Consider the following 24,801-nt stretch of genomic DNA (forward strand, 5'->3'; position numbering starts at 1 on the left):
CAAGTGCCGCATTAACAATTCTTGCATTAGATTTTACATTTTAAATAGTTGCAATAAGATTCTGACATTTCCTCACCATTATTTTGAGAGTCTGAATGACCAAGAACAAGAGCATTCCATTTTAGATTTTTTTATTGCAAAAGTGTAATGTCAATACTCATTTTGGTGGAATTTTAGAGGCAAAGACGTAATCCTTTATGTTTTCCTAGTTTTAGTTTTGCAATGATACTCTATTCTCCAAATAAACCTGTAATTGTACAGATCTCTGAACAAAGCAAGGTTGAAGGTTTCTTTTTAAAATAATTTATTGACTCTAAGTCTAGGTGTTGAAGCACTGGTATCCTAAATGCAGTCAAATCAAACTAATTTCAATTTACATGCTTAAAGAAGCATTAGGTTAATTTCTAGCAAATCACATATTACAGAGTTTCATTTCTATGTTAATACAAATTGTACATTATTGCTGTATGTCGATTTCTCTATGTTGCTATAAGCAATGTGAGAATAAACTGAATTGAAAATTGAACAGACTTTATTTACTGCACATATCACCATGATCACTCAATAGCTTTCTAATCAATGGCCTGTTACTCTTTTAAAAGCCATAATACAGAGTTTGAAATTAACAGTCGCCCACTCGCAATTTGCGACTAATGTTCCATGTGGGCGACTTAAAATTACGTTCAAGTTGCCCACATAGCATAAGAAAATTTACGATGATAAATATTTGTTTTTCAATTTTGTCTGAATGTTTTGTATTTTTCTCTTGAAAAATTTCGTAATCAGTAAAGTGCTTTATAATTATCCGTAAGAAGTAATTATACATAAAGCGTTTAAGTGATTGTGTTGGGCACAATGTGGCATCGACAGGTTATTGAGCCCAAGAAACCAAAAAGTACTGTTGTTTTTTGTGAATGAAAACGTGCCATGTGCTCTATTTATGATATTGAATGATCATATCAATCTTCATAATCAGAAGAGTTCCACTTCAAATTTAGATAAGTTGTGCGTAATGTTACAACGGATAGAAAAGAAACACGAATCACATGATAAAAAAAAAAATGGAAAATGGGGTTTTTGTTTTTATATTCAGTAGAAGGTGTTATAATCTGTGGGCGAATAAATTTTGATGTGGGCCCCAGAATGCAAGGTTCAGTAGCCCACATGGCTATCAAGGATTACAGGTTAGTTTAAAACCCTGATAATACATGTATTACTATTAGTTTCTTACGTATGTTGTTTGTATCATTAATTATTACATCGTGAAGAACCGAAACCCTCTAAGAACCACTATTATTCAACTTCTTGTATTCATAGAAGGACGCCTTACTTTAACTCCCAAGTTAATCGTTCATTAATTTAGGCAAAATATTTCAAAGCATAAAATTGATTTTCTTTGTGTAACAGCATAATTTTATGGTAAAAATCAGAAGAATTACAACAAAAGCGGAATGGTAGGCAGCTTTACGTGTTTATTTTGCGAAAAGAGCAACTGAAACTGGGAGAAAAAAGCAGTAATTTTTGACAGGGGAAAGGGGTAAGGGCTGACATTCAGACCTAAATTGGGTTTAGAAAAATCACTGCATGGTGCATATGAAGTGGGAACCCTAGTTAGCAGTAATCTGTGGATTTTATTTATCCTGTTCCCAAGATAAAATATTACAAATTTCAAGGGAAGAAGGAGACTTCCATAACATAGGATACTTTGTGCCAAATTTGGCTGAAAGTACTCAGCATTTCTTGAGTCAAAGATGAAGATGCAAAATTTTTAGGTCATATATACATTTAAATATATATAATATATATAAACTGATACAGAGAGCAAGACAGATGCAGAAAACAGTAGTTGGACAGAAAAGCACAACTTAGCCCGTGGCATTTAAATGACTCAATAATTGAGCTAAAAACACCTAAATTCTTTTGTAAAATAATGCCCATTTTTTTTTTTAGAAAAGAAACAATAATAGGCTATACCCTCAGAATACACGAGTCAAAAAAAATTCACACCTCTTCAGTAAGATCTTCTCCATTGGCTTCAGACCACTTGCTATTTCTTCATTCATGGTTTCTTCCCAGTTTTGACGGTTTTCATAACTAGCACACAGAAGTTTAGAAACTTCACTACTTCGCCGTTTGTTAAAAAGGATAATTCTAGTCATAGCTGCTCCAGCTAACTTTTTCCAGAGGGTAGCATTTTCTCCTTCCTTTTCCAAATCTTTTGTCAATTCACTTATTTGTTCATCCAGGTGGTTTTTTAATAATACAAGGTCACTGGTTACAGGGAGTGCCAAAGGCTTATTAAATTTATTTGTCTGCAGAGTAGCTAAAGCTACAGATGATACTGCAGGTGCCCAGTCTGAGCTATGAATTTCCAAATATCCATCACATTCTTTCTTCATTGTTTCATCCATTTTTCTTATGGCATTGCCTCTTCTGATTTCTGCAACCTTCACTAAATTATGTCCAAGATTTAACGCCAGAGATGGAGTAGAAAATACAGATATTTTCTGCTCATTCTGATGGTAACCAGCCAAGTCTTGGACTGCTTTAACAACTGTATCAAAGTGCTTTGGAGTGATATAACAATGTAGATCATTCTCTTTATTCAACAACTCATTTATTTTGGTTTTTAATCGGGCCAGTTGTCTCATTCTTTGTGAAACATAGTTTGTTCTTCTGGGTCCCAACTGCTTTATTAGCACTTGTCCAAACTGTATGATTAATGGGTCATCAACAAGAGCACTGTACACCTCGTCTTGGCGCATTTTTAACAAAACAGTTTCTTTCAGTTCTTCTGATACACAGACTCTGAAATCTTCCTTTTCTGCACAGAAGTCTATACCCCCTGCAAGTAAAAGCCTGGATCTTGCGATGATGCCTCGTTGGTCTTTTAATTTGGTGTTCTTAAAAGAGCATTTTCCTGTATGCCTCCACAGTTCCTTTTTAGAGAAAAATCCATAACAATGAATGCATGGTAAGTAATCCAATGATGTCAGGGTTTCTTTGCTTGGTCTTCTGCACACTATTAAATCTCCACTTCCTTCCTTGAGCACTTCTATGTTGTATTTAAAATTTCCTAGATTTTTAAGTTTATCAAACAACCTGTCTCTTTCACGCTTTGAATTTTTGGCACAGGCCTGAGCAACCATAAGTTCATGTTTGTGCCCATTTTCTAGATGCTTCTGAATCCTGTGGTTGAACACTTTACCACAAAAATAACAGCATAGCTTTTTGTTATATGGTCTCCTCCCATTGATTTTCCGAATTCTTTTGACTTTGACTGCAAGAAGAAAAGATAAAAATTCAAATGACCTTCTGATTTTTATTATTTGCATAATTTACTTTTGCAATTGTCCACATTTAATAAAAACACCAAGTAGTGAAATTACTTTTGCAAGGATTTAATTTTTGGCACTTTTTGTGAAGGTATAAGATTCATCATCAATGTTTTATATCACTGTAAATAAACCTATTTCCTGAACCTCTTTGATTTTTGCATATAACTTTGATGGTCACATTTGCATAAATTGGGAAAATAACTGGGAAGAAAGGCACTTTTTCTAATCAAGAATGGGTCCAAATTTTGGACTTAAATACTTCATATCACTATTACTTAACTTAGTGGAACTTTTGTGCACTGAAGGTAGGAACTGTCCTTTAGATGGGGACAGTATGCTGTTGCATACACAGCAAGATTTAGTGACTGTAGATATTCAAGGATACAAGAAAAAAGTCCTGGTGAAATATCTTGCTTAACATTCAGTGAACCATGCTATTAAAATTCAAGAGGAGCTAGTCCTCTGTATTACATTTTAGTTGACACTTTTCTCTAAGCCAAATCAAATTCAATCAAATTCTATCATTTCTTTGAGATAATCATCACTTTTGCAGCTGTTTTGGAAGTCGATAAAATACTAAACATTCAAAATTAGACTACCTACTATCTGAAGTGCACCCTGGGCAAATACATTGTTCTTTCAGCATACTTATTGTTCGAATCTGTTTATCGTCAATAGCCTAAACAATTTTATGCCTCAGAAATCTCATGAGATTAAGAGCAGCAGTAAGTTATAGATAAGTGGGAGTTATCACGACACTATGTATTGGATGGATTGACAGGCCTAATTTTTGTGATCTTGCATGCAGCCATTCCAGATAAAAGTCATTTTTTATCAACTTATCAGAAGACATGGCAGCTAAGTAAAATTCTTTTCAATCCAAAAAATAACAACACTTCATAGAACCTCTTTAGGAACATTCATGCCAACTTTAGTGACCTGGCATGCAGCAATTCTAGAAATTTTCAAATGTATAATTTAAATAATAAAGGACCCCGACAATGAGAGATGATGGTTGTCAAGTGATGTCAATAACTGACAATGGTCTTTGACGAAATAAGCTAAAAATCTAAATACATGTATTTTTTCCAAATCTTGTTAAAATGTCAATATATTCTTTTTTAACTCCAAACATATGATATAAAAAGCATACCTTTATTGTTCACTAAACGATGAAAGGGCTTTCCTGAAATGTATAATGTAAATAAATAAATATGCAATGACAAGGTAACAGAACGAGAGAACAACAAACCATTGCTAAGTTGAAAAGTGGACAATATAATTGACTGATATGCTCTTATACCAAAAGGACAACATACTGACATATTCAAAGGCCTTGATGTATTGACATTTTGATAGATCCACCTACTGAAGGACTAGTTAACTATTGTAACATGAGCAAAGACATTGAAAATATGTTAAATTTCACATCTTTGCTAGCCAAGGGTTTCGGATACGCTACTCTCCTCATAAGCCCTTGGCATAAAGTGTTAAAAAAAATTGGGATTTTTTTCTCAAGTTGTGATTGGAGTTGATCGACATCGCTCGACCAATCAGCAATTGTTTTTTGAAAATGATGATATTTACATTTGGGATATATCTTGTCTCTTCAATATCGGGAATGAAAAACTCAAGTAAATCATCAGATAACATGCCATTCTATGAATAGCTATATAGTGTCACCCAATATCTTAGCTACGTGCAAAATATGTGATTAAGAATCAATACTGAAGATGTAGATTAGCATTTTAATTTGTTTAAATAGCAAATTAACATAACTCAATACCTTCTTGTTAATTCTTCTTTAAAAGCATTATTTTTTTAAATACACTTTTTATTTCTGTCAATGACGCAATCTGCGTACCTGGTAAGAATCGCGATCACCGGTCTTTTGTCAGCACCGTATGCCAAGGGTTCATGAGGAGAGTAGCATATCTGAAACTCTTGGCTAGCGAAGATGTAAATTTCAATGCAAATGCAAACATTCATTTAATCATTGAAAGGTTATTTTTTTACTAATCTGCATTACCCACAAACAAACTGAACTAGTAAACTGACAAAGTCACCCAGGGCCCTGCAGTAAGTGCAGATTAATAATTTCAGCTTTTGACTTCACCTCTGACCCATGATCACAAAACTATGTGTCTTCTTTTAATCTTCCTCTATCTTTGCAGTGAATATAAGTCCAATGGTTGACAAGTACTTGTCTAATGAGTAAACATGTCAAATACTGTAAAATCACATATTTTTGGGAGGCAAATTTTTGAAGTTTGAGAAAAAATAATTAATATGTGGGGATTTGATTTCATGGCTGGAGAAGTGTTGAGTAATAATGCATATTAAATTTTACATTTCGTAGTGGTCATGAATTTGTGGGTCTCTCCATACCTTGAAAACAACAAAAATTAAATCCCCGCGAAAATTAGTGATTTCATAGTAAGCATTTTAAAAAACTGACATATAACTTGACACTGATTTAGTGACCCTGAAATTTATATGTTCTTCCTTATTTTCACCATACTCTATGCATGTAGTGAATATGAAGTCTGGTTGAAAAAAACATAAGTTAACATATCACAGAAGTTTTGACAGGCATATTAACAAATACACAATACAAGTTTTGACCTTGATTACTGATCTTAGTCTTCCTTTTACCATCTTCTACCTATTAAGTGAATACAAAGTCAGTTGCTCAAAAGGTACTCATTATCATGTCTCATAAGTGTTGACAGACACCTCAATAATCTAGATATTAGAACTTGACCTCTAACCTAGTGACTCCATATCTCTATAGGTGTCTTTAACAACTTTCTATCTATGTAGTGATCACAAAGTTAACAGAATACAATGTACTTGACTTATATTGTCACACAAAAATATTTTTGCAGGCATATCTAGGATCTTGACTTTAGATCTTGACCTTTGACCTAACAACCTTATAATCTATGTTTTATCCTTTACCCATTTTCTATCTGTAATGAACACGAAGTCAATTGGTTGAAAGCTACTCCAGTTATTGTTTCAAGTGAGTGCTGAGTGATGTGGAAATCTTGATTATTGGCCTTGTGACCCCAAAATATAATGATGACTGCCTTTCATGGTGGGAAGGAGACATAATCATATCAAACTACTACAGTAACTCTAATAAACAGACACATACCAGCATCAGCCAAGTCCTCAACATCCGAAAATGCAGCATCTGAGTCCTCCTTAAACATTAAAAATACACAATTACTATAGTTACTGCAGCTAAAACATAACCGAAATGAAAGATCCAATTTATATAATACAAGAATATAAGTAACATATTAATTTTACTGATTTCTTTTTCTATCATTATTTATTTAAGAAATAAGGTATCATTTTTAAACATCTATCGGGATATAAATACGGGTTGGTCACGAGATCAAATTCCATAAAGCCTGAAGGGCTTTATGGTAAATTTGATCTCGTACCAACCTGTATTTATAGCCTGATAGATGTTTTAAAATGATACCTTATTACTTATATTTACATTTGTGACTTATTCATATTTTATATTTGCTTGATTATAATCTTTAACGCGTGAAATGTTTTATTTTTCAAACCTAACGGCACGTGTTTGATCCACCGATTGCGCATTGACCCTTTATGACGTCACTGAGAAATTACGTCGAACGATTATGACGCGAGGAACCCGTGTTTATACGGATATAGATACGTGTTGCTTTTAATAGTGTTATATAAAAGAAAACATTTGCAAATGTAAATATTTAATAATAACTTCAACATAATTTTGGTATATAACGTCTTTCTACCGTAATATACACATGTATAAAAAAGCTTAATCTAACTGTTCCTAGAAAGACCACATCAACAAGGAACTCTAAACTGTTTACCTTGGTATAGATAAGTTCATTTCCACATGCTCTCACAAACTGACCAGTAATGGGACATAATATATAACTGTCAGATTCCTAAAAATTATGAATTAAAATTTAGATACACTACATATAAAGGTATATAGAATACTGTTTTAATTTTTTTTTCCAAGTATGACAGTATTATACACGTTTTGAAGAAGCCAACAATGGAAATCCTGTACAGACAATTACTATTTGACCATTCTTATTATGCAAATGGAAATTAGTATTTTATTGACATTCACAACAATTTAACAATTATCCCTAGTATATAGCAATTGGAATGGCAGAAGGATGTATTTCTTTTTACAACAAAAATATGAGTGTAACATGAGTAAAGGTGGAAGGTTAAGGTCATCTAACTTAAGTATGATCAAAGAAATTTTGCCAGAATGCCACTGTGTATAAGTTACTTACAAACATAACTGATGGTGTTTGAAAAAATGATGAAATTTATATACTCTGACAAAGTGATTCATAAACCATGAACATGCATATATACTTAAGTCATCATATGTATGCAAAACAGTGAACAGCAAACAGAATCATAAATGTATACATACTGACTGACAAACCATAAAGAAACACTCATAATTGTATTCACAATCATCTATATCATATATTTATACTTATACTAATCAAAAAAACATAATCAGACACATTTGCATTTAAAAAAAATCCAAATCCAGTAATTGACTTTCTATAAACATGATGATGACCTAGTGATCAACAATCCATAAACACATGCATAACTGAACTACCCTAACAGGACTTCAAAAATGTTAGAACAATCTACAACAGTGACCCACAATCCATGAACAGACACAAATATGTATATATGACAGTGACCCAAAACCATGAGCATTCACATATATATATGAATAATATGTATGCATATACAAAATGTCTAAACTCAGAAACACAAAAAAAAGTCATGAACTACAGGAAAAATGTTAGAACAAACAATCTACAACAGTGACCCACAATCCATGAACAGACACAAATATGTATATATGACAGTGACCCAAAACCATGAGCATTCACATATATATATATGAATAATATGTATGCATATACAAAATGTCTAAACTCAGAAACACAAAAAAAAAGTCATGAACTACAGGAAAAATGTAAGAAAAAACAATCTACAACAGTGACCCACAATCCATGAACAAACAATCTACAACAGTGACCCATAATCCATGAACAGACAAGCCGTGAAGTAACACCAACTAAAACAAAGCAATACAAACACTCATTTTTCATAGACACAGTGATTATATGGAACCAACTTGACAAAGACACAGTGTGCGGAAAATCTGTCGAGGCCTTCAAGACCGCCCTCGCCAAGATTTGTCAATAACATCGATAGCGCCTCTCTCCCGTCGTATAAAAGCCAGTATTGGTTACCACGACATACCATATACAGATATATACACAAATGTCTACAACCAAATACACAAAAAGTCATGAACAAACTAAAGGAAAAATATTAGAACACATAATCTATGACTGTGACCCACAATCCATGAACAGACACAAAAATGTATATATGACAGTGACCCAAAACCATGAGCATTCAAATATATATGTATGAATATATACACAAATGTCTAAACTCAAAGACACAAAAAGTCATGAACAAACTACAGGAAAAATATTAGAACACATAATCTATGACAGTGACCCACAATCCATGAACAGACACAAAAATGTATATATGACAGTGACCCAAAACCATGAGCATTCACATATATGTATGCATATACAAAATGTCTAAACTCAGAGACACAAAAGTCATGAACTACAGGAAAAATGTTAGAAAAAACAATCTACAACAGTGACCCACAATCCATGAACAGACACAAACATGTATATATGACAGTGAACCAAAAACCATGAGCATTCACATATATATGTATGCATATACACAAATGTTTAAACTAGGGATGTCAACGAGTACCCGGTTAACCGGGTACTCGATTGAACGTCCGAGTATCGAATACTAAAAATGGTACTTGGTTTGTTTTCTTATGTTTTCTTATTTCAAAGTACATATTTTTATCAAAAACTTATCAAAAAATAACTTAAATATGCATATGGTAATTAGCTTTTCGTCATCTACACCTGTAAAACACATGTTATCGCCTGTGGTTGTATATATACGGTAATTATATAATGACCAATCATCTGGTACACAGCATTTTTAACACTTATTGTGGTCCTTAATTTTTGGATGGCTTCAATGATTGTTTTCAGTAAACAATAATAGTATGGTCTATTATCTTCTTAAATTATTTAATATACACATGTACGGCAGCGAAGTCAGACATGAATAAAAATGCCGCTACCCACTTCAAAAGTGAAGAAATATTTAGAAATAACTAAAGATTTTAAAAATGTTGAAAGTCAGTTTGCATACAAAGTTTAGTGGGAAACAACCAACATATGAAATAATAGTAGACTAGCGATCCCAACAACGTCCTTTCCTTCCCTTTCGCTAGTCTAACATCACAAACCTGCGTAACAGATTGTCTTCTTTTTTTTTGCGTTGATGAAATAGGTCCTAAACAAGAACTGTAAACCATTTGTAATTTTTGATGTATGAATTGTGTCTTTTGTGTTTATCTGATAAATAAATTTGGTACCAAAAAATCATTTCCCTTTGACTCAGTTGTTTACATACATTTATAAACGTGATAAAAACAGCTTTTGGATTTAACAGAGCTTAACCAGGCTCAAGAAAATTAACACACCTGTATTTTCATTTTTACCGAGTACCCGGGTACTCGATCTGAAAAACATCTGAGTAACCGATTATCAAAATTTGACCGATTTGACATCCCTAGTCTAAACCCAACGTTACACACACAAATCATAAACTACAGATAAATACTGTAAAATGTTATTACAATAACAGTGATCCACAATCAGACATATGTACAGGTTTATATGAAAGTGACCCACAAACTATGAACAGCTATGGGTCAACCACTAAACCAATATATGATTGATTCCTATCTCTCTGATTGGCTGAGATCTAACAATGTAAAACAAAAAAATATGTTGTTTTAACCTGCATGTGACCTCCCAGGTGAATATAAGGATTTATTTTCTCTACATTAGTCTAAAAATAGATCCAGAAATAGTTTTGGAAATATTTTCCTTGCACTGGACTTCCACTCAAGTGAACATAACATTAAGGAAAATATTATTTGGGGTGGGGGTGGTTGCGCAGGGTGTGGGGGGGGTGCAGGGAACCTCACCCAAAACACTTTTTTCTAAACATAAATGTTCACTTTTAATTTAGACTGAAAGGTTGATCCCACAATAATGGACCTTATTCCCCCGGGACCCCCACCCTAATACAAAATTTGAAGTTAAAATAATTTTCTTTTAGTGGGGGTTAGTCAAAGATTTTTTTTCAGCTGTCTTTTTTCCCTCATAATGCTCCCTCCTTTTCAAAATCTATCCTGTATAAAAGAGCCTGACATTTCCTTTTTTCATAGCAACTTAAGTCAATTAAAAATATTCCAAATGAATACAACTAGTAATTAACCCTGCTTCTCTTATCGTGTTTTGTATGGACTTCAACAAATGTAAACAAGTAAGATGGCATGTACTGCTTAATGAGTTGTATCATTTAATCACTGAATCATATAATAAAACAATTATTGCTGTTTTTTCGGTCAATACGATGATTTATCCACCTTCAAAGTACAATATTCACCTGAAGGGAAAAAAACAGCAATAATTGTGTAATGTTTGTCTCCTGGAGAATGTAAATACACAATTCAAGCTTTGATAACTTCAATAGTATTTTTCACTTTATACTGCAGAGTATACAAAAGCTTAATTATGATCGGGATTGAGTTCCATAAATATTAATGCTTATAATAATATAATAATATATAATAATAATAATATAATACTGAAAAGGACAAGCATGAAAAATACGATCTGTATCTAGCAATTTGAAAATGATTTTCCTTCTTATTAAGCAGGCATCATGGAATTTCACAGAATGTTGCATATTGCATAACAAACTTTAACCAACTATGCATTGCAATGTTCATTATAGTGTACCAGCAACATTTATTGACAATTAGAAAGGGATTAAAAAACTTTTTTGAGACAGTCTTGTGACCTTTTGTTTGGGGAATTTTATGAAAAAAATGTATGAAATTGGGAAGTTATATTTTGGTAGAAGGCTAACTGCTCATGATAATCATACAAACAATATGCCTGCTAGATGTTCAGGAGTAAGGAAGAAACTTTTTGTAGATCACATAAATCTTTATGGTTTTGGACCCATCCCTCAGCCCCCATGGATGCAGGGATCATAAAATTAACAATTTTTGTTTTTCTTTATCAAAAGATGCCAAATACTCAAATTGGTTGAAAATGGTTCAGCCATTTCATAGAAAAAGATGTCATTGTCAGAGAGATCCTATAACATCTCAAGGATAAAGACTGATTAAAAAGTTGTGACAAAATATAAGTGGAACAACAAAGAAATAAGTAACACATTACCTTCACTGATGATAGTTCCTTCCAGACAATGCTGATGCTACTATCATTAGAATCTTCTACATAATATTCTGAAAAAAAAAATATGTAGAACAATCAGTTTTCAGATGGGATCCTCTCAAGGAGAGATCATGGATCTACACTATGTGGTACATGCAAAACTGAATTCTTTTCAATTGAAATCCTTAAGTCATGTGTTATTAAAAATTTCCATACTTCAAAATAAAAATAATACCAATATTAGTCTTTGGAATCTGTGGGTCATGTACATGTGCTGCAACAGGGTTTTCATCATCCTGTGGAATGTGTGGTATATGTTCATTTGTTGCAACAAGGTCTTCATCCTTCTGCGGAACATGTTCATGTGCTGTAACTGGATCCTCATCAGTTTCCACCTCCAGACGGTTCTCTGTAATATATGCAACAAGAATTTATTGGACTTAAGAGTTTAGTTTACAAGTTGTGTTTGTAAGAGTCTTCATACAATTCTAAGTATAGTAACAAATACCTGTGCTAGGCTGTGCAAGATATGATGCAACATGGTCCTTGTCATTCTGTGGAACATGTTCATGTGCTGTAACGGGATCTTCATCACTTTCCACCTCCAGACGGTTCTCTGTAATATATTCAAACAAGAATTTATTGGACTTAAGAGTTCAGTTTACAAGTTGTGTATTGTAAGAGTCTTTATACAATTCTAAGTATAGTAACAAATACCTGTGCTAGGCTGTGCAAGATATGCTGCAACAAGGTCCTTGTCATTCTGTGGAACATGTTCATGTGCTGTAACGGGATCCTCTTCAAGTGATCCATCAGTTTCCACCTCCAGACGGTTCTCTGTAATATATGCAAACAAGAATTTATTGGACTTAAGAGTTCAGTTTACAAGTTGTGTATTGTAAAAGTCTTCATACAATTCTAAGTATAGTAACAAATACCTGTGCTAGGCTGTGCAAGATATGATGCAACATGGTCCTTGTCATTCTGTGGAACATGTTCATGTGCTGTAACAGGATCTTCATCAGTTTCCACTTCCAGACGGTTCTCTGTAATATACTCAAACAAGAATTTATTGGACTTAAGAGTTCAGTTTACAAGTTGTGTATTGTAAGAGTCTTCATACAATTCTAAGTATAGTAACAAATACCTGTGCTAGGCTGTGCAAGATATGCTGCAACAAGGTCCTTGTCATTCTGTGGAACATGTTCATGTGCTGTAACTGGATCCTCTTCAAGTGATCCATCAGTTTCCACCTCCAGACGGTTCTCTGTAATATATTCAAACAAGAATTTATTGGACTTAAGAGTTTAGTTTACAAGTTGTGTATTGTAAGAGTCTTCATACAATTCTAAGTATAGTAACAAATACCTGTGCTAGGCTGTGCAAGATACGCTGCAACATGGTCCTTGTCATTCTGTGGAACATGTTCATGTGCTGTAACGGGATCTTCATCACTTTCCACCTCCAGACGGTTCTCTGTAATATATTCAAACAAGAATTTATTGGACTTAAGAGTTTAGTTTACAAGTTGTGTATTTTAAGAGTCCTCATACAATTCTAAGTATAGTAACAAATACCTGTGCTAGGCTGTGCAAGATATGCTGCAACAAGGTCCTTGTCATTCTGTGGAACATGTTCTTGTGCTGTAACTGGATCCTCTTCAAGTGATCCATCAGTTTCCACCTCCAGACGGTTCTCTGTAATATATTCAAACAAGAATTTATTGGACTTAAGAGTTTAGTTTACAAGTTGTGTATTGTAAGAGTCTTCATACAATTCTAAGTATAGTAACAAATACCTGTGCTAGGCTGTGCAAGATATGCTGCAACAAGGTCCTTGTCATTCTGTGGAACATGTTCTTGTGCTGTAACTGGATCCTCTTCAAGTGATCCATCAGTTTCCACCTCCAGACGGTTCTCTGTAATATATTCAAACAAGAATTTATTGGACTTAAGAGTTTAGTTTACAAGTTGTGTATTGTAAGAGTCTTCATACAATTCTAAGTATAGTAACAAATACCTGTGCTAGGCTGTGCAAGATATGATGCAACATGGTCCTTGTCATTCTGTGGAACATGTTCATGTGCTGTAACGGGATCTTCATCACTTTCCACCTCCAGACGGTTCTCTGTAATATATTCAAACAAGAATTTATTGGACTTAAGAGTTTAGTTTACAAGTTGTGTATTGTAAGAGTCTTCATACAATTCTAAGTATAGTAACAAATACCTGTGCTAGGCTGTGCAAGATATGATGCAACATGGTCCTTGTCATTCTGTGGAACATGTTCATGTGCTGTAACGGGATCTTCATCACTTTCCACCTCCAGACGGTTCTCTGTAATATATTCAAACAAGAATTTATTGGACTTAAGAGTTTAGTTTACAAGTTGTGCAAGTGTTTTCCTACAATTCTGAATATATTAACAAATACTTATGATAGGCTATGCAAGATATGATGCAAAAATTACAATTCTAAATTGCTCTCTGTACTGCATGCAGGAGAGAATTCATTGTGATTTTCGTTTGTATTGGTAAACCATTTGATTTTAAAAACATTCACTGACAGAGGTACTTACCTTTTTTACTTTTCAACTCAAATGGGTCATCATCATCTGCATCATTATCAAGCTCTGTAATAATTTTAAGCAAAATTAGTCAAAAGTTTGTATAAAACATACTTCTGGTAAAGTATCAGTGCTGCATCGTATGTTTGCTAAAGTATCAGTGCTGCATAGTATGTTCACTCTGAATTTTGGAAACATGGTGTGTTTATACTAGGGATGTCTAAATGTGTAAATTTTCTGGTCAATTATTCAGTAGCTTTCGTCAAAGAATATTGGATTATTGTAGGCGAACATTTTCCGTGTGGGATTAAATTACGCTATGAATGCAGTCACAAATTTTGACTGTTCATCAAAATCAATTACTTCTATCTTCTGAAATAACTTGTGTACACGTGTCAGCATAATATCAAAATGAAGATAAATAATGTTGCTTTTTTACTCGAGAAAAAATCTCTGATTGCACAAAGCCTTGGACAAGGGTTTCTGTTTGAACTGACTTTGAAATTGACCAGCTACCCCACGCAAATGCACTTCTGTGTTGATAAAAGTGTAGACTGTAGTTGTGATTTCAGACTGCATTTCCGATCCCCCCTCTTTTTAAATCGCAAATGAATCTGATCTGCATACCACTCAGGAAATTTATTCTTCATATATTTTTTTTTATTTCATTATATCCAGCAAAATCAAAGCTGGTGGAACGTACCACATATGTATGTTTTCCAAGTCTTTTGATCATTGTGCTCATGAAGCTGATGTTCTTTGGAAGCATCAAATATGCACAGGACAGGCATATTCAAGTGACACAATGGTAATTTATCTCTCATATTTTCAATATATTAGGGTACTGTATTTTTTTGTAATGTTTACTTATGAATACATGTAATTTTCTACTCGGGGATTAAACAGATTTTGTGATTCCATGGAATTATGACCCCATGGAAAAAAGTATGTTTACAGTATTCAAACTTTTTATTTACATACTACCACTGTTACAGTAATGTTCCCAGTTTAATGAATAAAATATATTGGCCAAATTAATTTACCGATGCATATACATGCGTGCAAAGTTCTACATTATACGAGGGCTGTTCGGAAATTATTGAGACATTCTGTATATTTTCCTTTCTAATGAACGTCTTTCGGTGAAAATTTGCACATACGTTTAACAAACATTAAGAATTCATAAAAGCAAGAAATATTTTACAAATATTAAATTTCTTTTCTTGAACTGTATATAAATGTGTCAATGGTAGGGGTACCCGGCGCAGTCACAAAATCAGATAATGAAAATATGTAACACCAATGTTCAACATGTGGACCCATAATAAGAACGAAAATAATTCAATTTATGTATATAATTTTTTAATTTTATTTTGACTTCATCTTGTGCAAGTTTGTTAGAATTCTGATCAGAAATATGGAGATCATTAAAAAAATTAAGCACGGTAAAGAAATCTGATAACGACGACAAAATGGATTTTGACGTCAAGGCAGAGCAGCAAGAGATCTAAAATTTTGTGTAGCACTATGTAAAACTCCTTTCCAGACTGACCAACCTGCTAAAACAATAATGAGAAAAAAACACGTCTAAGGGTTTGTTCCATGTATTTCATTGGTATATATTTTTTTCTAACCTATAATTCAACTACAGTAAAATCAAAAGCTCCGGACGACCACCAATTTTTACCATAACGAAATTAATAACGTTGACCTGCATTGCATAAATCAGCACTGCATGATGCTAAGTCATCCTGTGTAAATGATGCATGAAAAATTTACAATAGAAAAGCAACAGCACACATTTTCTAAAGAATCGTTTAAGAAAAGAGACAGTTTGATTTTTGTAGGGTATATAATTATGCTAACAAAGAAAGAAGAGTAAACGCTTCCCGAACGTTTCACACGCAAAATCATCTCCGGCTGACGTGAAGTTAAAATGACGTAGCGATGCTGCTCCAGGTCAATAGACATATGCATGTTTATTATTTCACCAGAACTTATCTAATTATCCTTTAAATTAGAAATTTTGTATAATTCTTTCATTCGTTCGATATAAAATGTTGACAAATTTTCCTGAAATTATCTCTGCCCTTTATGGAGTTAAAGTAATTGTCTCAATAATTTTCGAACAGCCCTCGTACATGTAATGAAAGCTATTTCAATGCATGTTGTCAATAATGAGTAGAAATTTAAAATGCTATTGATGTTTCTTTACATAAAATAAATTAAAATATCATACTTTCATGTAAATTAGTTGAATCTGATTTGTTGAGAAACATTTGTTAAAAAACCCTTTTACCCCCTGAATGATGAAACCACACCCTCCAATGATGAAACCACACCCTCCAGTGCAGCAACAGTCAAACATTGCTTCATGAGGAGTGATATTCAAAAAAAATATCGATGTGCAGAATTTATGCACACGTGGTACAGTTTTATATTTATTCAGTATAATATAAATAAATAAATATAGCATGTAGTTGAGGGCAACATAAAAAAATTTTCAGCACTCGAAAACCCTTGTAAAATTGCTAAACACTTGATTTTGGCAGCATTTTAAGCTTTTTAAAAAGACAAAATGGATCCGATTGAATTCAGAAGAAAGACACTGAGTAAGCTTCATGAAGAAAATGGTGGATCAAATGTATGCATATAATTCAGTCAAATTAACTGGTATATGTGCAACTTTTTGACTGTTCAAATTAAAAAAAGAAGTCAAACATCTATGGTATCAAAGAAAAATCAAATATTTGTTGACATCCCTAGTTTATGCACACAGGCATACTGTAAAATTAAAATTACCATATTTCTGCAGCTATTGCATCATTATTGAAAGAAGATAATTATCCAATAATCAATATACTTTTAATAGGTTGTGAAGCTTTGATAATGTTGCTAATATCTATATATATACAATTACCTATTTAAGATTAGGATATAAATATTGTATCACTCTAGTTATTTTGTGCATTCAACAAGTACAACAAAATGAACTTTCTCAGTATGAATCAAAGAGGAAATGAAATGAACATGAATACTAACCATAAACTTAAGAGTGTTGAATTAACAAATAAAGCAAGAAAAAGAAATCCAAAATATTCATTTTAAAACCAGTTTCTTCTCCCCACAATACGCATACATCACATAAACAGTAACTGCTTTTGATAGCTTAACATGCCCAAGATACAGAAAGTGAATATCAGGTGGACATCATTCAGTAGATATGAAGACATGGAGCAAATTCTTACATTTGATCTTGACCTGACATGGCTGGGCTCTGACAGACATCTGCATTTCTTCACTGTACATTTAAAACTTAACAATGAACAGGATTTTAGAGTAACAGAGTTCATATAAATCACACTTAAGACAACCTTCACCTTAATACTACATGACAAGGTCATAATTCTGCATTTCACTATAGTATGTACCGGTACTCAAAACATGGCACAGTCCATGCAAATTTGGTCCAGTAATAGTCTATACTTACTTTAGAAATGAATTCAATAGCTACCCACGTTATACTGTATAACCTGGGTTGGGACAGTTTAAGCTTTATGAACCGTGAAGTATAAAATTTGGTAGCTATTAAATTTATTCCTTATAATTTAATTTTCCATCTTTAAATCAAGAAAATAAGACAATTTCTCCTTCAAAAATGTCTTCGAATTGTGCATATTTCAAATGTAACGTCAAGCAAATTAATACATTTTTGACGTAAGTCATTGTGACGTAGGCAACACAGGTTATACAATATAAATTAAGTTTTTATCCAATCAAATGATGCGTTACAAACGAAATTAAATTATTTCGAAAAAGATCTGCCCCAAAAAACTTAACCCTAGTCACACAAAAAACTATTCTAATTATTATTAATTGTATATTAGTATTGCATATATTAATTTATATAACAGTATATCATGTATACATATATATATATATATTAAAGATTTGCATTTGTGGGGAGATGTATTGAACAAAATAACTCATTAACACAACAGTCACCTGGTTTTTGCTGCTTCTATTAAACAATAAATATGTTTTGATATAACCTGTAAGGTATGCAAATTCCAAGTCTGCGCATAAAATGCCAGTTCAAAGCTTGAGCCTTGTACAATTGTTGTCATGCTTGTGAAAAGTTAACCAGAACATGCTAACTGGTTCATTAATTAATATTGCTACTGAGCATAACTGCATCATGTTAAAATAACTTGATAAAAATTGAGATATCCAATGATTAGAGATATCCAGGGTAAAATACTTAAGGAATAATGGGTTGGGACTTCCAAATCACTTCTACATATCCAAAGTATTCAAGATATCAGTGTTTGAGAGACCAAATTTCAACTGTACATAATGTAAACTTCTATTCTTGCAGCTTTACAAAGTTTTTTTCGTATGTTGTTTAAAGTCCCCCTCGAGAATTTTTCACTCATTAGGAGACGCCACCATTTGCCGCTAGAGAGCTGTAAATTTTGTCCTATACTCAGCACTTACGGTCATTGAGCAGTGAGGAATATTTTTCGTGCCAACACCTACTGCGACACAGGACCTTGGTTTATATGGTCTTATCCGAAGGACCGGTCTCCACGTTCCACAGTGGGATTCAAACCCGAGACATAAGGATTAACTTCTTACTCCATGACTCTAGAGCAGACGCTCTAACCACTAACCACGCGGGCGACCCTTTACAAAGTTATGGCCAGGAAAAGACTTTTACATTTAAAAATGTTTTTTAATTAAAAAAAAGACTGTTTAAAGTGGCTGGTTCAGGTTAAGAAACACTCCGGTCATGAGCAACCTTTGCTTTAAGTTTGAACTTCTGATGTTTTTCCATTACAAAGTTATTGCCCAGACACAAATTTAACAACTTTTCTGCTAGTGACACTGATCTTGCCCAAATGAACTTTGTTCAACCTTTTCGTCCAGTATGAGCTTCCAATTTCTCTCCATTGCAATGTTATTAACCCTGTCACAATTGCAGGGAAGACAGATGGACAAGTGACTGTTATAACCCCCAACCTTGTTTGAAGGTGGTATAATGATTACTTAATTTTTGTATTTTCCCAATTTTAATATATTGTCAATTTTACCCATTTCCAAAGGTCCTAGTCCCATTACAAGAACATTGAAAAAAAAAAGCACTGCAAAGATGATACAGCATGTAAAATTGGAAAATCCCTTATTCTAAATATTTACCTGATGTCTCCAAGAAAGATTCTCAATTGAATCGCCATAATCATAGCGGATCTCCTCTCCTTTTTTAATATTCCTTCTAGCAAAAAGGCAAAGCCTTGGGTAATTATTCACTACTTTTAACTTCATAACAGCATTGTTTTCTGGATCATCTAAAGCTGCATCGTTGACATATCTGCCAAGCCTTTGAAAGCTTTCAGATGCATCAATGCTTGTAAAATGATAATGAAAACAATATGTAGAGAAAAAGTTAAAAGTTACATATAAACAAAAGAACTCATATCAGGGTTCTCCACATTTGAACATTTAACCATGGAGGAAGCTGCGTGAAGGCGAAATGTGACCAAATTAAAACAGGAATGCATGTTAGACTTTCTAACATGCAAGTAGTTTTGCTTTCTCTATTCTGTTTTTCTTAACATTCCTTTTTCTACATATTGCATTTTTGCAGAGTTTCCTCCATTGTTTACTTCTCCATGTGCCCCAGTGCTAAAAATAGCACCATGCCATGTTTCAAAAAAAAAAAAACGGGAGGTACATGTAACTCTAAAACTTAGACAGCAATTGGAACTTATGTACATCATCAGAAATATAATAAAGTTAATACTTAAAAACAGAACATGGGGAATTGATTAAATACAAATGAATAGGAAATTGTAAAAGGGTCATTTTTTCTGGGCACACAAACTTGAATCGGATCTTGTTGGTTATCATGTTGTGTTTCCTTTGTAAATCTGCTGTTATCTTATTATAGTGAACACGTTGGAATTCCCCGCAAGTACATGTGTACAGGAAAATTTACTTTCAAGATATTAATCGTTAGCTGATTGACTCTCTATTGTCATACTTCACAGCATAGTCGCCGATCAACGACCATGTTTGTTTAGCTCAGCTCCGTCCACTTTCTCTCGAGGTGCATGTAGTATAAACACAATTAACAACTCAAGTCATTGAAAGTAGGTGTCAATGCTGAAATGCAATAAATATCAAATCATGGCGGCCACCGATTTTGACCATGGCACAGCTCATTTAACCACTGCGCAAATAAATTTTACCATGATGGGCCGCCATGGTAAAACCCCCTGTGGAGAACCCTGTCATATGAAATATTAGGGCTGCAGGAACATACACATGTTATGCATTAATACATATCACAATATAGTGGTCACAATATATGAATCACTATGTATTTTTCAAAAAAAAAAAAGAACTGAAGTAGCAGCGGACATTCAAAAAGTAGAAGGGGGTTTGGGGTTCCTCTCCTAACTTGGGGTTGAGGAAGAATACTACAGTAACCGGGGGATAATGTCATTATAGGAGGGGAAATTCCCTGGCCCCTGGTCTTAAGGACAACACTGCAATAAGAACTAAAATAACCTGTGTCACTGTAAATTGACCTTTATTAATCTGATCAAGGTCAAATCTTTACTAAGGACAAAATAATGACCTACAAAATATTTCAATTTGGTGTGATTAAACAGAAAAATAAGTATATGTGAAGGTATTTATATTTCATCATTGATTATATATACACAGTAAAACTTGTGTATATTGGCCATCAATGGTTTCATAAGATTTTGCCAGATTAGAGAACAAGTTAAAGAATTGGAGAGTGTTACGCAACATAATTATGAAATATTTGGAAACTATATATTTCATCGGAAAGCAAAACATACTGAAATGCATTTCATCTGATTTAAGTGCACATGCATAAATCAATTGAATATGCTGTTTCAGGGTTTATACTGAAGTCAGAACTAGGGTTGGATACCGTTAAGGATGAAACGGTACGATACCATACCGATATTTTTGAAACGATACGGTATTTTTAACGGTACGGTACTATACCTTGATGAATGAGAATGAGGGTTCATTTCATAACAAATGTATGCTTTCAGTAAATCACCAACCTTTCAATGTTATGACCCAGAATGAGCTTATAAACTATATTTATATTTCAACCTTTTAATAAATGATCAACAAAACAAATAAATTGAATCTCAAACAAATTAATAATCACAAGTATACACAACTTCCATGGTTGCTAGGACCCATCTTGTTTGGTCGCACTAAACAAAGAAACGTTAGAAAATGGATAGAAATGCACATCACATTTTTGCGACATTTTGCCTTTTTAATTTACATTTTATATTATCAGTTTTATTAATTAAATTGAAACACGATTAATTTGAATGTATTTAATTTTTTTATAAACAAAAATATATGTACTGATTTACCTCGAATATCGGCAGTCAAAAGCAAGTGTCGGACAGTCATACTAAGCATCCATTTCGTTACTTAGCCTACCCTTTCAATGTGCGGAGAATTAAATTTTAGCGAGTTTTAAATCATTTTGAATGTATTAAAATGTTTCAAAGATTAAAAAAACAATATACCCCCGGGATCTTTCGATCCGGGGCCATAAAAATTGTACTGTTATTAGTACCGGTATTAAATGAAACGGTTTTTCACGTGTTTTTTTCAGTAACTATTCGGTATGGTATTGGTACCGAGTACCGGTCCAACCCTAGACAGAACAATGTTGGATTTGATTCAAAGTTAATGCACGTCTATCCCTTGATTACATACTTCTTTGACTTATACTGCAATTGACTTTCAGAGCACGAAAGAAACTAAGTTTATTCTTTTATACCTACCAACGCATTCCATTCCACTTAAAATAATAAACGTAGCAGTGACCCCTCTTCTTCCTTTTCTCTCTTTCTTCTGCTTCTTCTGGAGTAATTCTTTCTCCCACATACTCCAAAAGAAAACTACCCTTTGAAAACTGCTGGGTGGTAAAAACACCAAATCCTTCAAATAAACATTTTGAAGAAAATTAAATGGAAATACAGACAGAAATACTTACTAATACTTGTTCAATATTAATAAATACATGCTATGATATCACTAGTAATCCAGAGTATCACTCGCAAAGTTGATGAAAAATTGAAATGATGTTAATTTGCATATAGTACACAAAAAAGACAAAATGAAGACACCCTTTGTTCTGTAATTAGGAGAGTAATTCTATTTACTGGGTAATTATAGTTAGTTATACATATATAAATACTGGGTGTTTCAACAAACATGTCCCAACTTTTGCTGTCTATATTTTTGCACAACAATATAATATTTACAAAATTATAACTGTATGTTATAGCAAATTTCCGGCAATATAATTGTGATATAAATAATATGAAATAACATCATTATATTTTTTCCACTGAATTTTGATTACTTCTTCAAAAATCAGGTTGTCAGATTTTTTTCTCTAAAAATGGATCTATGGATGTTTTTGAACTGAACAATACAAACAGAAAATCTCCAAAATCACCAATACCAGTGCATAAGATTTTGAAAAAAGAAGTACATGTACTCATATGAAAACTATCTTTCTAAGAAACAGACTTCAAATGATGTCAAAATATATGCCATACAGGACTTCAAAGACAAATTGAGGACGCTAACTTTACAACATTGCAGCTTTTTGCAACACATAAAAATGACGTTAAATTGAAAACTGCTGCTGATGTTCAAACTTTAAAAATGCCTGTTTTAAAAAGTAATTGATTCAGCATTACTTCAAATTTCATATTGAAAAAATTGTTTTGTTATGTGGTTTTCATTTTTGCAAAAATTTTGTCACATTAAAGAGGCTGGGGGGTTGTGGCCATTTTTAGACTATATTGATCTCCTTTAGAAGAAGAGCTCCATATGAAGATATAGAAAATGATCAAATTTTAAAACTAAAATTTTTGAAATTTTTCTTTGCCAAATGATAGTTGACAGCTTAAGATATCATATCTAAAAAATTAAGTTAAATCTGGTGGTTAATTTATGGTTAATTTGTTGACCCCCCAGCATCCTTAATACTGTGTAACTTTATACTGAAACCGCAAAGCCAGGCCATGTTTGCTGAAACACCCTGTATATCATATTACATACTAGTGGAACAGTCAACTACAAAATACTTTACAAACTCATTGATAAATATTATTAAATTTTTTTTAGCATATACAGATGTAGAGCACCAAAATTCAGAGGTGTACAATAAAACAAATATTAATCTCTAGTCAAAGCTAGCACAGAGCACAAAATCTCTGGCAAAAAAATTTAAAGTGTTCAATTTTTCAAACTGGGCCACATGATTTTCCTCAAAATAAAAACATATACAACTAAAAAACTTTAATGATGTTTCGAAGGAAATTTAGGATCAAATGGAGTTTACAGACAAAGACTGAAAGAGTCCCTTTACTGTAAAACATTAGGTTGTGATTCTGTTTAATTATCAACTACCCATGTTGACAGGTCAATATTTGACAGGTTAACAATTGACCTTCAATCAGAAAAAAATTTTCACAGAGCCTTTGGTACAGGTGAGATAAAAAAAAGTTACTATTTTGATAAGAATAACCTACAGTTCTACAAATAGTTCAAAATGTATTTCCTACCAATTTTTCTGTCAATTAGTTTTTTTTGAAATCCATCTTGATCCAGCCCACTCTCACACCAAAATTTGAGATTCTCTGCTGGGGAAAGTCTTTGTTTCTAAACAAGTGGAAATGATACTATACAATTATGAATTTCAGTTTAGGTTGATATGTAGTTATAAGGATCCGTGTCAAGTGATATTGACTAAAGACATATAGTGACCAAGCTTGCAAGTTAATGCCAAATGTTAACATCTCACATTGAAAGTTTCGAACATTGTGAACAAAAAAGAAAACTTGACTGTCCAGAACTTAGTAATTCAAGCAATACTCTTGAATAATTTCTAGACTCCAAAAATATCGAATAATTTTATCATTTTATTAATATATTTTCCAAACAAATGTATTGTACTTGTAAATAATTTAAACAACATAAATTTCAAAGAGTTTCCTGCATTTTTCGTGCACTATCAATTCTGTCTAATCTGGCAAAATTGTATGGAATAGGCAGAATCTGGTTTGGACATATTATACTGTACTTACCTTCTTGGACTGCTGCTCTAAGATACTTTTCAGCAGCTTATGAAAGGAAATCAAATTATAAAACTTAATAATATTTTGCAATCTAGACTATAAAACAACTATTGTACATCATGTAGTTTTACTTTGGAGAATCTCAGACCCATTAGGGACTAAAATTAACCTGAAGCCAACATTTTTTTATTAAATGATTTATGGCAATTTTTTTTTAAAAATTGGGGGGGGGGAGAGAGAAATAAAAATAAAATTCATATTTTACATAGTCAACTAAAACTAAAATTGAAAAGAGTGTCTGAA

General features: G+C 32.9%; 1 protein-coding gene across 1 annotated transcript in view; it reads right to left on the reverse strand.

The window, feature by feature from the left end:
- The window catches only part of LOC133203357 (uncharacterized), a 33,793-nt gene extending 9,724 nt beyond the window's left edge, over positions 1-24,069 (reverse strand). Inside the window, exons 1-18 of the mRNA XM_061339152.1 lie at positions 23,986-24,069; positions 22,189-22,345; positions 14,348-14,401; positions 13,999-14,106; positions 13,790-13,897; positions 13,569-13,688; positions 13,348-13,467; positions 13,139-13,246; positions 12,918-13,037; positions 12,709-12,816; positions 12,488-12,607; positions 12,279-12,386; positions 12,006-12,179; positions 11,774-11,841; positions 7,217-7,294; positions 6,499-6,547; positions 4,492-4,524; positions 2,008-3,280 (exon numbers count right to left, since the gene is read on the reverse strand). Coding sequence (XP_061195136.1) covers positions 2,008-3,280; positions 4,492-4,524; positions 6,499-6,547; positions 7,217-7,294; positions 11,774-11,841; positions 12,006-12,179; positions 12,279-12,386; positions 12,488-12,607; positions 12,709-12,816; positions 12,918-13,037; positions 13,139-13,246; positions 13,348-13,467; positions 13,569-13,688; positions 13,790-13,897; positions 13,999-14,106; positions 14,348-14,401; positions 22,189-22,291 — 2,852 coding nt within the window. The 5' untranslated portion in view covers positions 22,292-22,345; positions 23,986-24,069. The remainder of the gene's footprint in view (positions 1-2,007; positions 3,281-4,491; positions 4,525-6,498; positions 6,548-7,216; positions 7,295-11,773; positions 11,842-12,005; positions 12,180-12,278; positions 12,387-12,487; positions 12,608-12,708; positions 12,817-12,917; positions 13,038-13,138; positions 13,247-13,347; positions 13,468-13,568; positions 13,689-13,789; positions 13,898-13,998; positions 14,107-14,347; positions 14,402-22,188; positions 22,346-23,985) is intronic.
- Positions 24,070-24,801: the final 732 nt, after the last annotated feature.

Source organism: Saccostrea echinata, unplaced genomic scaffold, assembly GCF_033153115.1.
Source record: "Saccostrea echinata isolate AGI-Se365-2 ecotype Australia unplaced genomic scaffold, CSIRO_AGI_Sech_v1 ptg000050l, whole genome shotgun sequence".
In the NCBI taxonomy this organism is placed as follows: domain Eukaryota; kingdom Metazoa; phylum Mollusca; class Bivalvia; order Ostreida; family Ostreidae; genus Saccostrea; species Saccostrea echinata.